Source organism: Mercurialis annua, linkage group LG5 (genome assembly GCF_937616625.2).
Source record: "Mercurialis annua linkage group LG5, ddMerAnnu1.2, whole genome shotgun sequence".
Lineage (NCBI taxonomy): Eukaryota > Viridiplantae > Streptophyta > Magnoliopsida > Malpighiales > Euphorbiaceae > Mercurialis > Mercurialis annua.
In genome coordinates, this window is record NC_065574.1 from 17,380,032 (window position 1) to 17,399,323 (window position 19,292).

At 32.0% G+C, this 19,292-nt stretch overlaps 1 protein-coding gene across 5 annotated transcripts; it reads right to left on the reverse strand.

Annotated features, from left to right (window-relative positions):
• Window positions 1–3,637: 3,637 nt before the first annotated feature.
• On the reverse strand, window positions 3,638–17,350 carry LOC126682299 (putative cyclin-B3-1). Of its 5 annotated transcripts, none has more exons than XM_050377919.2 (29): window positions 17,023–17,348; window positions 16,906–16,954; window positions 16,769–16,802; window positions 16,275–16,332; window positions 16,125–16,155; window positions 15,928–16,027; window positions 15,599–15,656; window positions 15,421–15,469; window positions 15,237–15,336; window positions 14,932–14,986; window positions 14,756–14,804; window positions 14,571–14,670; window positions 13,950–14,007; window positions 12,791–12,842; window positions 12,634–12,691; window positions 12,461–12,493; window positions 12,320–12,371; window positions 12,101–12,149; window positions 11,923–12,016; window positions 11,371–11,428; window positions 9,992–10,285; window positions 9,800–9,889; window positions 7,244–7,333; window positions 6,976–7,137; window positions 6,790–6,849; window positions 6,338–6,436; window positions 5,903–6,081; window positions 4,079–4,231; window positions 3,638–4,009 (listed from the first exon to the last, which is right to left on the reverse strand). In XM_050377919.2, the coding sequence occupies exons 1-28, from the start codon at window positions 17,035–17,037 to the stop codon at window positions 4,096–4,098; spliced, it is 2,262 nt and encodes a 753-aa protein (XP_050233876.1). In that variant the 5' UTR covers window positions 17,038–17,348; the 3' UTR covers window positions 3,638–4,009; window positions 4,079–4,095. The 5 variants fall into 5 exon arrangements, with proteins under 5 accessions (XP_050233876.1, XP_050233874.1, XP_050233873.1 ...); XM_050377917.2 differs by having other exon boundaries at window positions 15,439–15,469; window positions 16,769–16,829; window positions 17,023–17,347; XM_050377916.2 differs by having other exon boundaries at window positions 3,638–3,970; window positions 16,769–16,829; window positions 17,023–17,347.
• Window positions 17,351–19,292: the final 1,942 nt, after the last annotated feature.

Below are 19,292 nucleotides of genomic sequence, written 5' to 3' on the forward strand. Positions count from 1 at the left end.
CTGATACATCTCTTACAAATATTTAACACATATCAAATACAATTTGAATACGTCGTTGATAGATTTTATGAATATTTTAGATATTCTCTTTCGACTATATATTTAATTTTATGAGATGTCTATTAGATGTTTATAAAATATATTTGAATTGTTTTTTTATATCTGATTTTCTTTATGTGAAATAATCAAAATGTAAATGCATATATTTTCTAAAAGTACAAGTATGAAGTTATGATACAAATTAGATACATCATTGATATTTGATGCATACGCTTTCTAAGCATATGCTACATATTTTTAACTTTATATATGTTATAAACATTTTTTTAGCCACATTCAAATGATATTTTTGCAAATTTTTATATTTTAAATAAATAATTGTCAAACTACAATACATATTAGATACGTCTTTGATATATAATTGATACGCTTTTTGAGCATGTAATATATATATTTTAACTTGAGATATAAATATCTTTTAGATACATATTAATAATGTGCATGAGATGTCTTTTAGTTATTTTTATAATTTTGAAATGTTATTTTTTTTATATAAAATAATCGAATTTGTACATGTTTATTTAAAAAAAATACCAAACTACAATACATGTTAGATACATCTTTGATATATAATTGAAACGTTTTCTGAGCATAAGATACATATACTCTAACTTGAGATATAAATACCTTTTTAGATAAACATAAATAATGTGCATGATTTGTCTTTCTAGATATATTTTATTATCTTTAAAATGTTATTTTTTATATAAAACAATCGAATTTGTACATGTTTATTTTAAAACAAAAATTAAGTGTAAAACTATAATTAATTTTAGATACATCCTTGATAAATAATTTTACCACTCTTTTTAAATCTTTACATTTCATACCAACTTTCTTTTATTTTATACTACTTTTTGTAGAAAAAAATTACTTTTTATATTAACTCCCATTTTCCAACATTTTCTTTCATCAATTTTAAATTTTTTTTTCACCATTATATTCCTGCACTTAATATTTATCACATACTTTATTTTAAATTTTTTTTAACTTTTTTGATTTTTTTGATTTTTTTGATTTTTTTTTTTGATTTTTTGGATTTTGACTTTTTTTACTGTTAATGTGTTTCATCAGTTTTAATATTAACATGAAATCAACACGAAATCAACATATATAATAAATTAACTAATTTAAATTTTTCTATCTTTTTTTGCACTAATTTTATTTTTTTAACATTTTTTCAATTTGATTGCAATTTTTTTATTTTATTGCACATATAATGTGTTCTTTTTCGTTAATGTTAAAATCAAGTAAATATCAACATAATATCAACACAGTATCAACATAAGATCAACATTGTAATATTACAATAATTTAAAATCATTACTGTCTTCTTCACCGATGATAAAAATCAACAAAATATCAACCGAAAATCAACACAATATCAACACTGTAACATTACAATAATTCAACATCATTATATGTCTTCTCTTTGATGCTACCATATCATTATCTAGTCTCAATTTAATTTAATTTAATTTTTTTAAATGATTTCACAGACAATTATCTTATTTTTCAATGTCAAAATATAAAAAAATCAGTTGATATCAACATAATATCAACATAAAGTCAACATAAAATCAACAATATTGTAACATTATAACAATTCAGCAATCAATCATCATCAAGAAATCGTTCTGCAGAATAAAAAAAACGCAGAAACAAAAAAAAATGCAGAAATAACAGAATTTTATTCCATAAAATCACAAAATTATTCTACATAAAATGAAATGAGTATTAGATTCTTTAAAGATACTCTTTATACATGTTTAATGGTGAAAAAACAGTAATAAATAAACAAATTACAGATCTGAAAATAAAAAAAGAACAAAAAATCTCAGATCTGAAATCAAAACGATAAAAGAAAGATGACCGCGAGACGAAGGCGGAACAGCAGAAGCGGAATGGCGGAGGCGGAACGACGAAAACGGAACGACGGAGGTGGATTGATGCGAAGAATAAAAGGTGAGTTGAGAGAAAAATTTGAAGAGAGAGAAAATAATCTTATTTATGAAAGTTTGTGCTATTAGAGTTCTATTTATATGAATGGTATAAAAGTAATAAATTCTTTTTTGTATGGTAGTTTTAAAATGTCAAATATGAGTCAGTATAAAAATAAATCAAACTTGAATGTTGGTTATTTGAGTAAAAAGCCCTTTTTTTTAAGAGTGAGCGCCAATATATAACTGGTTAGGTACAAATGTAAACATTTTATATTTTTTAGTGCACGCGTAAGAAATTGGAGCGGTTATCATTTTTGTAAATTAGGAAGTATTTTCATATACTTTTGTAAATTTCCCTTCATTATTTCTCGAGTCAATTTGCAATATTTTCATCTGCAGACATATCTAAATTTGCAGAAAGTTGGAAATAGATCTCCTTCATATGAAGTGAGATTGCGGGAAGCTACAGGGAAGGAGGTCTCCTTCATATGAGTAACAATATTCCTTTTATAATAGTTGGGAGTTGGGACTCATGCTCTTGTTCGGACCGCTACTCCTGAAATGTAGCTGTTTTTCCGACTCCGGTGTGATATTATGACGCTGTTAGTATGAGCAGGCGGAACATATGACGTATTTTCTATATGAAAAACCCCGCTAGAAACATTTTCATGAGCGATAATCTCAAGACTAAAAAGGATTTGAGATTTAGCAATCTCAAATGCAGATGAAAGGCCGACTAAAAAACTCATAACATCCATCTCCTCCCGTTGAACAGTTAAATCAATACTTAAAGGAAGCGACTGTTAAACTGTCTTACAGTGATTAACCATGCGACCACCTCAATGCTAATCGAATTACAGACATGTGAAAAGAAACAAGCAAATTCTCTCATCCATGCCAATTTCATATTATTTATAGGATGATCGTCAATCAAATGAATATCCATAGCAAAATACATCTCAATAGTTTAATTCGGTCAAGATAAGTTGTGGCAATTAAACCTATGTTCTGTGAGTTTCAACATCACTGGAACCATATCAAAGACAAAAACATCATTTCAGTCAAAATTATCACAACAAACAAACAAATCAACAATAATAAATTTTGAAATTTTAAAAAATACTGAGTTGACCAAGTACACAAACTCTCAACCAACTTCAAAAATGTGCTATATGGAGTAACGTGAGTTAGACAACTAAAAAGGAATCGAATTTTAGCCAGAATTGCACCTCCATGAACCAACGAGTGGGTCTGGCGGTGAAACTTGCGGCGGCACATGAGTAACTCATTGAGCGTCTGGTGACCGAATTTCTTTAAGGTTACCAATCGGCAGCGGGCACTTTTTTGATACTGGCGTTGAGGAAAAAAATCACTCGAAGTTGATGACCAACAAAATCGACAAAGACAATTGTCGACTGCTTTGTTAGGCAGTAACGCATCACTACGTCTCTAGGCAGAATAAAATTATATTTAATGCAATTCTCAAATACCATGTTTCAAAACAATTTGAAAAGAATATGTTGTAAGTTATGTTCAACAATTACACTGATATTCATACAGGCATAAAATATGAGTATTCTAAAAATTCAAACACAATAACTCATAATCAGCAAGTATATAATGTAACTTACTAATTAATAGACTAATTGATTCCAATATATTTATATTTCAAATGTACTTCAATTGTGCTGAATGTGGCATATTCCTTCTACAATGCAATGCACTGATGTGCAGACATTACGTTATACATTGGATATGGTAGTTACTAGAGAAGATTTAGAAAATATTACCATCGATATAATATGAAGTGCTTACAAAAACGATGGATACTCCAACTAGATAGATACGTAAGATACCAAGTCCTATTGCTTCCAGATGGAACTGAGTTCTAACAATCACAGTGCACGCATTGAATGGCTCATACTCAGTAAGTAAAATCCCACATCGAACAGTTGGTAGATTCATTCCTGCCATATCAAGGATTACCCCAATTACTAGATTCGCTCCTGCCAAAAGTCGAGTACAAAATGAACTCGGGACACGCCCATGAAGAAAGGATTGAGCTGTTGTAATACCTTATAAGATAAAAACATCAAAGAGGAAGCTCATCCAAGGGCTTTAATGCAGCAACACTACTAAGGTCAGGACTCATGTACTTCTCATATGTTACTTTCAGATCTGAATTCCTTGCTGCTTTTTGAAATCCTAATACCATCTCGGCGCAGTCCCTGCAACAATTAGGTTAGGTTGAACAATTATTTACATCATTCTTTTCCTTTTGTAGTTTTAATTCTTCTCTATTTAAAGGAGATGCTTATATTCAATAAAGTAATCAATAATTCAGTCAAAAATAAAGAAAAGGAGAGTTGGTGATCTCTTGAACAAATCACCATTAACATCTCAAAAATAGGTTTATCGAAGAACAGGAAAAACAAGGGAAATCGACGAGATTTTCCGAGTAGTAAGACCTGTGACGAGTTCCTATTTGCGGGACCATATCACACCAGGCAACAACCAACCTTAGATTTCTTTATACCAAGCATGGGGCTTGCTACTAAATATACATGATGATGGATGGTTCTAATACTATTTAAACAGCGAGTCCAAGTTATAAAGTTGATAATTAATTTCTAAAAATTTATTCCTGACTACTCAGTCGTCTTGGCCAGGTTCCTATTCCGAACTTCACATAAAATCGAGGATTCAAATTCATACCATAAACATAACTGGACAATAAGGATCCAGTTCAGATTCCAAGAAGAACAAGAACCTGAACTGGAACCACCGGTTTTGAAAACTACTTGTTTTTTAAATCATTTGTTTTCATATACATTTGTTAAAGGCAAAATGCTCCCCTAAAACAAACCCAAGATAACTAATAACAAATCTAATGCAACTACAACAATTACTACAAACCCAATATACTACTTAACAACAGCAAACTCAGCACAATTAACAACAAACCCAACAAAAAGAGTAAAATTAAGAAAAGAGATGGAAAAACGCATATTTGGGTCCATGCGCTTGTCCACTTATTGATTTTGAATCTCTACACTTTTATTTATCAGCACCGAGTCCTCGCACTTTTAATTTTATAGACATTAAGTTCATCTATCGCGGAAATGAAGTGTGTGTACTTCACCCGCAGTTAGTGTGTTTGAGATAAGGCTTTTATTCGTTCGTTTACCCTTTCTAAAAAAATTTAGTCCCCTTGCTTTTTTTTTCATTGACATAAATCAGTTTAATTTTAACAGAATTGAAACCATTAATCCTTTTTGTAACGGAGGGGCCTTTATGTCTACAATATAAAAATGTAAGAATTCAATGTTGACAAATAAAGATAGAGGGATCTAATGTCAAAAACAGGACAAGTGCAGAGATCCAAAAATGTGTTAAGCCAAAAGAGACTAAAACAAGAGTAGAAAAGAATACAAATATAAGATAAGAAAAAAACAATAGAAGAAAAGAAAGAGGTATTAAAGAAAGTAATATAAAGATAAAATAGAGCCAAGGAAACCCTCACTCTACTTTGATCAAAGACTCGACTATGTCTTATAAGAATAAAAACAGGATTTAATTCAAGGATCACCGTTTTGTCCTTTCTTTTACAATTATGCATATCTTACGGGAATGGCTCAAGTTCAAATTCCCTCCATTTTCCTCAAGTCCACTTAGATTTTTAACACCTACACAAAATGACATTTAATTCCCTCCATTTTTATCATTTTGCTTAGGTGTCAAACATCTAAGTGAACTTGAAGAAAATGGAGGGAATTTTGGACTTAAGGTGATCCACTCCCATATCTTATCATTATCTTTATATAAAAAAATATTTCAAAAAGCAAAGGGACTGCATCCAGCATGTATGTTTGGCAAGTCTGAAAGTAAACATATAATACCTGATTTGGGAGACTTCATAGCGTGCATGTTTAACAAGCAGTGGCGTCCAAGCTGGAGATATTTGCAATGTAGATCGAGCAACATAGATAGCAGATGCACATAGCATCGAAGGCTTGAACTTCAAAACTTCATATTCAACCAAGCTCAGCTCAATGAGGTAGAAAGCCAAATGATCATGCTGGAAATGAAATATTCAAAATGCAAAGATTTAAATTAATTAATATAAGATGTGATGAATATAAAATGCAACACTTTCTCTCATAAGATTTATGAATACATAATATTCAAATATCAAATCCGGATCTAATTGTTCTTTCATTATCTATTGAGAAAAAGGAATTCAGTATAAATTCAAGTAATAGCAGAGGTGAATTTTGAAAGGCTCTTATCAACAAATCAAAAAAATGTAACAGTCGAAACCTCTCACCACTTACCTCAAGGTCAGATTGAGCAGCCTTGAGAAATCTTAACAAGAAGACATAAGGAGTTGGTGCATTTAGACGAAACTTCAGTTTCTTAAGAATAAGCTTCTCCTGGAAACCAAACCAACATGGACTGTTAACACCCATAATGGTCATATTTAAATTTGGACCGGCTTTCAAAGAAGGCAGATGTTAATTGAATATTTAATCTTCATACAAGTTACAATATACAGATACTGCTGTGCAGCAGAAAAATGTGCTTGGATACTTCAACAGCTACTGCCTCCTCCCCTAGCAGCCACCCCAACCCCCTCACCACAACCCCAGCCCCCTAGACCTACCCCAGAAACTGTCACTCAAAAGGAGCACACGCTCAGTCAATAAATAAAAGGATAGCAGATAAAGTTTTTATCTAGACATCACCTCGCGTCAAGAAAAAGATTTGGCTATTGGCAAAGACATACCATGAGAAGCATTTGATCTCTTGTATATGACTCGGCTGATATGCTAAGTAAATCTTTTATCTGCATTAAGAATGAAGAAAGCTGATAAGCTAGTAAATTACTCTAAAACATGTGTGCATGAGCACATGCATGTGCGTGTGTGCATGTAATTTACTTAAAACCATCCAGATTTAGCATAGCAGTTACCCTAGGAGGCCAGGAGTCCTCATATTTTGATGCCAACAATAGTGCCGTAAGACCAACCAACTGCATTTCATTCTTCTTAATTGGGATTTGACATAGATATTGATCTAAGAGTATGACCATGAGATAAAGTGTTTCTGACATTAATTCAAATCTGAGATGTACCTGTTACCAGAATGCGTAACCAACTCATTAGCCGGTATGTAAAGCAAGAAAATTGAAATTAAAAGGAGGAGAATATAGATGAATGAATTAAAACATGGATGTATACTTCAATCAGCCAGTTGATCAATATGCCCCGCATTTTAGGAGTAATTTCTGTCTGAATTGACATGTAATTTGCAAGAGATAAGTTTTCAGTCTGCAATTACGAGGAAGATTATTGCATTAATAAATGTTGTCATAAGCTAATCGGTTATATAGATCTTACAAAAAAGAGTAGAACTACGCTTTCTTGCCAAAAACCACATGAGACTGTAATCAGTACCTAACAAAAATCAAAAGGAAAATAGCAAATGAATTGCACTAAATTTAGCATGCTAGATGCCCACTAAAACCAAAGAGAAAAACAAACAAACCATAAAGGGGAAGAGAGAGACATCAGAGAAGTTGACAGCCGTTGGTAAAACAATGCAGTACAATGCAGTACATAATCATTGAAGACCTAGAATTATTTTGAGAATCAACCCAATCTTCAAGTGGTGAAAAATCAGTAAATTAATCCAAGGCACAAATGGTACAGGTTTTCAGGATGAATGAGAACTTATCAAAGTAAAATAGTGCTGCATATGCATGTGATACAAAATTCATTGACAAGATTTTCTAATGAGGAAAATTAATAGATTCAAGATTAGGAAAGAAAAAAAGAGTGCAATGAGAATGTTTTACCTCCAAGACAATAAAATAGAATAATACATGCAACTTGATAGTATAAATTTAAATTAAAGTAAAAAGGACAACAAATGAGGGACCTCAAACCCGTATTCAACTCCATAGAACCCTAAATACATCACCTACAACAACAAATCCGTCAAGATGTCACATTGATGCATCAAAGATACCCTCAAAAAATAATGCATTGAGCGCCAATGCGGCTGTGCAAGTACCATGAATGACTTTAGAATTATACTATTCTTTTGCAATTTTTTTTTTCTTTTGGGAGCGTTTTCTATTGTACATAAAGACATGTCTAAATTGCTGAGGTTTGCCTCCTGAGCTAGCTAGAAGGCTTAGTCACCTTAGCTCATACCTCAATGAAATGTGTCGGGCTTTCCCAAAATGGGTGCTCTGAACAAGAGGAATTCAGTTCCTCTTTTATAGGTTGGAACCTATAGTGGTAATGACAAATTTCTCTCCAGTCAAAAGCAAGCACTATATCCCTAGCAATTTTGAATGTTAAAATGAGCACATCAAAATTGCAAAATGCAACCTATTAAATACCGTTGTACCAAAAAATGCAAACTATGACAAATGATGGAGAAAAGAGAAGGCTATCTTAGCAACTCCAACAAAAACTACTCTTCGGTACCATATCTAGACGCATCTTTACATTCCCAATTAAATAACCATAATGAAACATTGAAACTATGCACATTCTAGTAAACGCAGGTTCAGGTTCAGGTTCAGCTATTGTTAGTGAGTGATGGTCAGTCTACGTAGCTCAAACTTAATCTCACCGCTTCAAAGGAACCATCTATACAGAACTACAATAAGCCCACAACCATAAGTGCTCGATGAAGTCCATAATATCACCATCAGAAAAAGCAAGTCATAGTTCCTTCTTTCTGAGTTTTATAACTTGACATCAAATTCATGATTTCAGCATCTATTGAACTTCCCAAGACATCTCCCAGGATCGGTGGTAAAAATCGAACTAGGTTTTTGTTAACACCCTAGTAGTGGCATGAAAGGGCTTTAACGCTAACCCAATCAAATGACATCTCACCCCTATCCTATTTTACAAGCATATGGTCATGAATATGAGCAATTGACTTGGTACAAATGTTTGCATCAGAGAAAAGCTTCCTCTTAGTTGCATGTGAATAAGTTTGAATGTACTTCCAGTTATATGTAAAATGTGGGATGCATATGCCTACACAGATGTGGAACTGTTAGGTATAAGTAGTAAGTACAATGCTCTATTTAATAAGAAGACATGTGCGCAAATCCTTTTTCTCAAAAATGTGCATTTCTGTTCTGCATTTGGTATCGCATACGTTGTATATTTCTTGTATCTCATATCTAGCTAGCAAAGTAACATTTTGCATTTAATATGCTTCATATTTCCAAATTCAGCTTTCTGGCATCACCACAAAGAAAAATCTACATATTGAACCTTAATCAGCTTCCAAAAATTAAAAAAAGCCTCCTCTTTAACCCTTGCAATGTGGTTCAAAATTTATTCCAAGTGACATTTATTAGGAAAGAATGAACTATGGATAGGACTCAATGTTAATCAACCAGTCATTCTTTTCACATAACTACAATAAATAAGTTCCAAAACCATATCCTTTGTGAAGAAGAACGCATACCCTATAGTTTTACGTATCAATGACTAAAATTCACAAATTTGTTAGGCATGCTTCATATCACTTTTCATCTAGTTGAAAAAAGATGACAAAGACTACAATACACAGAGATAGCATCTCATTCAATCAAAGCTGTAAAGTCTCCAATTCAAAAGTGTTTAAAGATCCACGGCAATAATAATAGGATGCTAATCAGTAATCCAAAAGATACACATGGATATTCAAGCCTGATCCAGCCAGTAGGGTAATGCATGATCAAACAAAAGCATAGAGCAACCATGTGTGAAAGAAATGGTCACCTCTGAAACCCAATAAAACTGATAGATCTCATCAATGTATTCAGCAACTTCCAGTTGATTACCATAATCATCTATGCATGAAACTTCTTCCTGCTTAATGACACCACCAAATTCAACTAATAACTGCAAAATATTGGAAGAAAACATATTAATTCACCAGATAGAACTTTAACAATAAAAACGGGCCCAAACCTTTGATCTTGCCATTAGTGAAGATGTATAAGATCTTCTACGACCAGATTTTCCCCGGTCAGCGGCATCCAACTTCTTTGAATGTAAATTGTTGTTGCTTTCACATCCATGTTCATGATTGGCCTCATGGGAAACCACTACAGAAAGTTTTTCCAAAAGAGAAGATCTCTCGGATTCCTTCTGTTTCTTGGAAGCCATCGCAGCAGTGGAGTTGAATTTTCCTGCAGCTAGTGTGCACTTGGATCTTAAAGTCCTATTGCCATTGGACACACTAATTGCAGTCTTTACTGTGGGCTTTATCATAAATTAAGGCAAAAGAGAAAAGATTAATAGCAAAACTAAGAGCTATCAGCAGGAAAATCCAAGTAAATTCTCAGTAATCTGCATTTCTTATTAGCATAAAAAGGTGTTTTAACTACTGAACTTGTGAAAGCAAGAGGACAAGAGATTAATGGAATGCTTTATTATGCAAATGTCGTATCACTTCTTCAAAAAGTAGCTAATGCCGTTTTAGTGAATATATCTTTGTGAACAATGCTTATAGGAAGAGCACAGTGCATAGTTTATACTACTTATTTTGGCCATATAATCCAGTGAAGCAGAAAAGCCATTACCATGAACTATTTCCAAGACAATTTCAATATTAGCATCTATAATGTATAAAATGAAAAACCTCAAGAAAATTATTAGTCGTACTGAAACCCACTAAGAAAAAAGCAAGGCACCCAACTTTTAATTCAATTTTCCCTCGCTACTCTTCCGACCTCCAGTTAAAATTACTATGGAAAATTCTTGAGAAAGCAATTTGAGCATGGAGTTCCATTAATACAAGCATTCGGGATGTCATATATCTAATTGACAAAGTAAGGACTGGCGTTCCAAATTTTACAGAAGGTTTCTATTTTTCTAGTCATTAGCTCTCCTATTATCTATATTATTTGTAATGCAACATCCAAGCATTTCCTACAGTGTTTGCTTTGTGAAACATTTCTTTCTCATCAGACTTACTAAAATGAATTTGTGTTCTTCAAGAACCTAGATATATCACGGTAGAGGTGAATAATAAGGAAAACAATTTTTGGAATTAATTGCTACTTTTGTTCCTGATCCCAGAAATTGTTCCTAAATGGCATGAGATATTCACATTGATAGACGCCTTAATAAGAGAGACTTCAAGAGTATAATATATTCTTCTGACTGCGAAACTAAAAAATCAACCAAACAAACGAAGTAGATTTAAAAAGAAACAAATGTATGCAAGGAAAGCAAACACGATTAGAACTAGTTCAAAAGGAGAAGACATAGTAGCTTTGAAAAAAAACACATACACACACACAAAAGGAAAAAGAAACAGAAGAGGTTTTAGTAATGACACATACCTTGCCAGATTTCCTAGACCAGTGATGAGATCTCACATTAGTTTGATTCTTGGCAGCCCTAGTTAAAAATAAGCAAAATATTTATTCCCAAGATTGCAGGATCAACTACACATAAAAATCAATGAAATTCATACACCTTGGATCATCCCGATAATATTGATTAAACAGATTTCGAAGAAAAAATGAAGTAGAATTACAAGCAAGTTTTATGTAAATGTCTTAATGATATTATGCTAAGCCATTGGATGTCAGGATTTTACTGTGTGAAATTCAATTTATTACAAAAAATTAACATAGAATTATTGAGGGGAAAGAAAAACTAAAGTATAAAGTGCAATAAAAAGGTCATTAATGTGACTTTTCATGCAATGGTATACTATAATTATAAGATGTAAGATTCGATTTAAAAAGAGCACAACATTATTTACTATTTGCAGAAGAATAAAGAAAGTATGTTAGAGTTTTCTAGTTTAAGCGGAAGTTAAGGAATAAGCAGCAATATCTGAAAAGAAATAAATTGCATCTAATAGATTGCAGGTCATCACTACTCACATTGATATGAAGCCATCCCTGGCTACAATAGTCAGGCTGGAGTTCCTACATGAGCTCACTTGTGGTACTACATCCTTATTCATTTTAGCCTTACCTGAAGACACATCTCAGTCAGTAGACTCAGTAAAGCGACATTCCGTAATACACAAACATATACCAGTCCGTCTTATGCACTTACCAGATAACCCCGTATTTCTCTTAGCTTTCTCTAAGCCTTTTTCGTTGTTCTACATGCAAAAAAGGAAAATAAAAAAAATAGTAAAACAAAAAGGAGTCATCAGAAAAACCCAGAATGAGGAAAGAAAATCATGATAGTTCTACAATTACATAGTGGCTGTTTGGCTCATTTTCTAATTGTCTAAAAGAATAGAATCATGCATTATAATATGAGAACAACCTTTGCATAACTAAAATTTGCCCGGTTCCCTGTCAACACTGGAAGAGACTTCCTTCAAGTACATGGATAACAAAAGCCCACATTAATAATGCGTTCGTTATAACTGTAGTAGAAACCAAAGAAATGTCCAGATTCACAAACCTCATTGATCCAAGTGAATTCTTTGCACCTCTCCTGACAGAAAACAAATGACAATTTGGCAATGAAAGAGTTGCAAAAAGTATCATTACTATTAATAGGATTTTAGGTACTACAAGAATGTCAATATTACGAGTGTATAAGAAGATAAAAACTAAAACTAAAAGTACAAGCACCTGCTATTAATAAATTCAGATCGATCACCAAGATTCTTAGTGTTGGTCCTACAATCAGCTGAAGAGGAACTTAAACATTTAACTATTGTGGAGAATCACAAGTATGTTGTTAGATAAATAATCACAAAAATATAGCAATTTATTTGTTAGAGCTTACCTTTTCTTGTAGCATGAAAGTAACTAAATCTTTGACTTGTGGTTGCTCTTCCCTAATTTGAAAAGGACAACTAACTGTCAGTATAACTTACAGGAAAATAATATAAAAAAATGAGAGCAATAGTGAATTAACTAGCCATGTCAACAATCTATTATCATCCAGTTATTGAAATGCAGAGACATTGACTAGAAAAGCTAAAAGATTTTTTAGGCGGATTAAAATTAGATATTCCCTAAACACCAAATGGGATACATCAAAGTAAAGCCTTTTGGATATCAAATAGATTAATATTTAATATAATTGAATTCTGTTCTGGCAGTTTAAATTCACATTTCAAGCGCAGTTTTAACTTCAAAATTGATGACTGATGCAACAATATTACTATGACAACAATGAGAATATGCACATCTTCATAATTACAAATAAAATACTAAATCTATCCATCATTAATATAAAAGTAAAAAACACATATTTATCTGCATATACCCATCATAACATCCCATACACACAAGTTATTAGCATTTTCACAGTAACAAATGTGACTACAACTCGAACACTGAAGTTGTATTGAAGGAAACAAACATTTCATATTTAATACATGAAAAGGAAATATTCTGGTTAAGCAATTCAGATGCGTACACGACATGACAAGTTTTACAGTTTAAAAAAAGTGATTTCCAAAATATTTTACTTAATTTCAAGTTTATGATGAGTTTGTTTCAATTACACATTTCGAACTCACATAATTTTGTGATTTCAACATACAAATTCAACATCAGATGCTTGTGTCAACTTTTCCAGCACAACTGCAAAAGTGGGCAAGGATCCAGATCGGCAGTTAAAGCATCACCTCTTCACCACAAAACATATTCTCCACCCCAAACCCCTCTTTTCCTCCCCGAATACACAAGTATAAACTTGCAAATTGTGGAAGAGAAAAACTTATTGAAACTAAGTAGAGTTGCAGCTTATGGCTACAGAAGCTGAAGCTAAGTGATACAGTCAATTGAATTCACTATTTTAACCATATACATTGGTTAGGATGTGTCCAAGAAGATTATGCCATTGTTTCCAGGTTTATTATAGAAACAGAAAAACAACATAAAAAGTTGAAATAAAAGAAGGAATCAAATTTATCCGAATGTTTGATTTTCCATACCGGTGAACATTTTCTTGATGGGATATACACAGTCCTAGAATTTGGATCCACAGCAATCCTAAAAGGATAGAAAAGTAAACGGAGAACCACACAAACATGAACCACCATAAGACATGAGAAATGATTATGAAAGAGAAACAGTAAATGAGAACAATTTTAAACCTTCATTATTCATCAAAAGTTCTTAACCTGGAAAAGGAAAATGTTCATAAAATATAGTATGCTCGAAACAAAGGAGATATTGATCTGAAAAGTAAAGAGGAGCAATAGAAAGAAATAATATGGCTCCATCCACTTAGACATAGTTTTCCAATTACTTATTCAGTTAATGGGACAAGAAGAACTGTCATCTTTCAAGAAAAATTTTATTTTCAAATTTTCTTGGAAGTCAAAGTTAGAGAAAGAAACAGAAGTTTCAGCAAATATGCATCCTTAAACATTATGTTTGCTTTTTGAGATTAATATTAACTCTTGGGAGATTGTTGACCAAACAAACTATAAAAATATCCCCTCATCATCCCTTATGAGCAATGCAAATCCAAACAGTGGACAACTGGATTGGACATAAATCCCTTTTTCAGATAAAAAAATAAGCATGACACTTCAAATATAGACACTAACATTGGTTTGGAGCCAGTAGATGTAGCATTCCTTGAGAATTCATTTTGCTTATTACTTAAAACATCCAATGACCTTCTCTTGACATTGACATCTTCAATTGCTGAAAAGATCCAATCAGAATGAAGCAGTAGTTCAAAAGACTTGATAACTGAAACTACATATTCTAGCTACAATCTAAATCATACCATAACTAACAAACTTGCCATTAATCTTCACCCCAAACTTTGAACCCTCCTAAAGATTAAGAGTTATAAAAATTAGAGTGGGTACCTAAGACGGCATAACATTTAAAGAAACCATTTTCACCCTGAAACAGAGTCATAACCAGAAAGCATCAACAAAAGCATGAAAGTATAATTACCTTTGAATTACTTGCGGCAGTAAGAGCTCCCTTTTTAAGTGGCAAACTTGTCCTCCTATGAAATTTTATTCGATGATTACATTTACAAATTACTTGATTAAGCCAATTTTAACACTAATCAGCTGCCCTCACAGACAGTTTGGAGATTAATAATAACTCTAGGAAGATTGTTGACCAAACTAACTATAAAAGTATCCCCTCATCATCCTTTATGAACAATGCAAATCGAAAGGTGGACAACTGGACATAAATCCCTTTTTCAGATAAAAAACAATAAGCATGGCACTTCAAATATAGACACTAACATTGGTTTGGAGCCAGTAGATGTATCATTCCTTGAGAGTTCAGTTTGCTTATTACTTAAATCAGCCAATGGCCTTCTTTTGACATTGACATCTTCAATTGCTGAAAAGATTCAGTCAAAATGAAGCAGCAGTTCAAAGACTTGATAACTGAAACTTCATATTCTAGCTAAAATCTAAATCATACCAGAACTAACAAACTTGCCTTTAATCTTCACTCCAAACTTTGAACCCTCCTGAAGATAACAAGTAACAGAAAACTAAAAATAAGTACCAAAGACCGCATAACATTTAAAGAAACCATTTACACCCTGAGAAACAGTCATAACCAGAAAGCATCAATGAAAGCATGAAAGCTGAATTACCTTTAAATCAGTTCGAGCAGTCAGAAGAGCTCCCTTTGTAAGTGGCAAACTTGTCCTCCTAGGGAATTTTATTCAATGATAACATTTAAAATTTAAAATTGATTAAGCCAATTTTAACATCAATCAGCTGTCCTGGTAAAAGCATGATGCTTCTAACAGACAGTTTTGATATTAATAATAACTCTAGGGAGATTGTTGACCAAACAAACTATTAAACTTTGCTCTCATCATCCCTCATGAACAATGCAAATCCAAACAGTGGAAAACTGAACATAAATATCTCTCAGATTAAAAGAGGTAAGCATGCCACTTCAAATAAAGACACTAACATTGGTTTAAAGCCAGCAGATGTAACATTCCTTGAGAATTCAGTTTGCTTATTACTTAAATCAGCCAGTGGCCTTCTTTTGATATTGACATCTTCAATTGCTGAAAAAAATCCACTCAAAATGAAGCAGTAGTTCAAAAGACTTGAAACTACATATTCTAGCCAAAATCTAAATCATACCAGAACTAACCGACTTACCTTTAATCTTCACTCCAAACTTTGAACCCTCCTGAAGATTACAAGTTATAGAAAAATAAAAGTAAGTACCAAACATTTAAAGAAACCATTTTCACTCTGAAAAAGAGTCATAACCAGAAAGCATCAACATACGCATGAAAGCAGAATTACCTTTGAATCACTTGCAGCAGTCAGAAGAGCTCCCTTTTTAGGTGGCAAAGTTTTCCTCCTAGGAAATTTTATTCAATAATAACATTTAAAAATTATAAAGCACCAAATGATAACAACTATGACATTCTTATATTTTATTAGCTATTTCAGAATAAACACTCACTACAACCAAAAAATTGTACAACTCTAATTGAGTGGTAAAATTTTCCATGCTCAAAAACATTTTACAAGAAATCCTAGGAAGCATAATTCAAGATCATTCAATTGTGCTAAACATCTCAGGGGCAACAAAACTCTGCCTTCTATTTCCAAGTATAGACCCCGAATAAGCAAAAGACTCTTTTAAGTAACCAAAAACCCCACATTTTAAGTTTTATATGTTACCTCTACATAAGAGTACTTCTAAATAAGTCATGCAAAATGCATTATATACCTTGCAGGCAGAACAACCAAAAACTAAACACATAATTAGTAGGAACTCAAGTGACACTTACAGGCTACCGACGTCAATCTTAATCTTTTCATTATCTGCGAAAACTTTAAAATTCTTAACAACTGTTTCAAAAGAAAAAGAATTAGGACAAGAAAACTATTCGAGAGTACAAAAGTCTAAAACCATATACTATGAAACCTTTCCGGGCATCCTCAGCGACTGCATTGATTCCCAATTGATGTTTTCCCTACAAATTAACACAAGTTTAATTGATTCAATTCATATAATGGGAAAACAATTAGGGTTTGTGAGTACCTTTGAAGCTACCATTTTGATCCCTTATTTCTTAACTTGTAGCTGATAACGCATATATATACACAATGCAGTTAAAACTGATTATCAAGAACGTCTCATTTGACTTAACAATTTGTCCGAAAACCCTAAATAAGTAAAATAATTCTTCAAGTAAAGATTTGTAAGGATTTGAAATACAGAGAAATGAATGAAAAATAGTGCTGATAACGAAATTAAAATTCAGTAGCAAACAACTTTAATTAAAGATCAAAATTAATAATCATTTTAGTAAAGAATTTTGAATTTTTCTCTTCGTTGCTAATCTTCACAAAGAGCGGTTTTCTTTCTTGCAATTTGTTTTCAAATATATACCGTATTTACAACTATACCCTTCATCTTTTTCTCTTGAAAAAGTTAGAAAAAATACTCTATTTATAATAAAAAAATATATAATTTATAATTTGAATTGTTGATCTAAGTAGGGGTGTGCAAAAACCGACCGAAACCGAAAAACCGAACCGAACCGAACCGAAATATCGGTTCGGTTCGGTTTTTGAAATATTCGGTTCGGGTTCGGTTTCTAAAATGGAAAAACCGAAATAACCGAACCGTCCGAAATTATCTATATATTATATATTGTACAGATTGTATAACAAGTATTGTGTGTAGTCTGTTGGTTGAGCGTGCATTACCCTTTTAATTTACCTGAGTTTGAATCCCATCTTTTGACAAAACATCTTATTTTATTTTAAATCAAGAAAGAAAGAAAAATGCAGTCAATGGGTTTCGAACCCGTGACCAAGATAAGACAGAAAGCATCTCTGCACCACTATGCTACGAACGAATTTTGTTCTATGCTGCATTATACATTATATATCGGTTACCGAAAAACCGAACCGAAATTTACTCATTATTTCGGTTCGGTTTCGGTTCGGTTTTTTCAAATAAAAAAACCGATCGGTTTGGTGAAAATGGTCGGTTCGAAAACCGAACCGACCGATGCACACCCTTAGATCTAAGCATATGCACTCATTAGGACATTTAAAAAATAAAAAGAATTAATATATGTGAGATAATACATTTTTATAGGTGGATAATAATTGAAAACAATAAAAACAAAAAAATTATTCAATAATAAAATTAATAGTTTATAATTTAATGTGTTCAGTAAAAAAAATTAAAAATTTGACTTATTATTTTAAGTGGTTTTTAACTTAATTGAATAAGTTAAGTTGAACATTTTTGAATTATCAAATCAATTTAAAACAATTAAATGCTTAATACATTAATTTAAGCAATAAGTTGGATTAAAATAAAAAACTTAAACATATGTTTTAGATTAATATATTCTTAAACTTTGATTCGGTGTGACTCATTCCGAAACTTTTAAAATTGGATAAATTAAACCTTTTCTACTGAGTCCGTCTATTTTGGACACAACATCGTCCATCCCCCGTTTCAAAAAAAAGGCAAAAGGTCTAAAAAAAACTCGAAACTTATATTTGAGGAATTAATATGTCTTTAAACTTATGACTTATTAAAATGTTTTTATACAAATACCGAAAAAAATGAAAATATTTATAAAAATACAACATGCATTTTTAAAATAGAAGTATAAAAAATAATTACAAAAATATGATTTTTATATAAAATTTCAAATTTTCCAGTTTTTGTATTCGTTTGGTATATAATACGCATATAATCTGTATATTTTTCGTATATAATTTTTTAATCCGTATATAATTCTTATATATAATACAAACTGTATACAACTTTTTTTAAAAAAAATCAGATATGAATATACATTTTGGGATAAGTAAATTAGACTTGCTTCGGTTTATATCCTTAATATCTTAACTTACATTAGACCTCCTTGACTTTAATTGTTGTAAATCAAAACACGTGGCATAACTTTAATACCTTAAAAATACGGGAGATTACAAAGACTATGTTTGAAATTAAGCTTGATGGGTTTGATGTTGTTGTTGTTTTCAGATTTGAAGAGAGCAGTAAAGAGTGTAGAGAATAGAAGGAGAGTGGCGAGATAGAAAAGAAGAAAAGAATGATAAGAAGGAGAGTTATTTGAGGTGGTGGTGAAGGAGTTATCGTCGTCGAGGCTATTCCTGGTATTGAAGTTGTGGCATTTCCATTTGTGAAAGCAAAAGTGGAGATTGAACGAAAATGAAAGAAATAGTTGGATGAAGACAAACTGAAAATCAAAAAACGAACGAAAAAGACAATTGATAATTAAATGTTAAGATTTGAAAATTCAAATTACAAATCATATATAA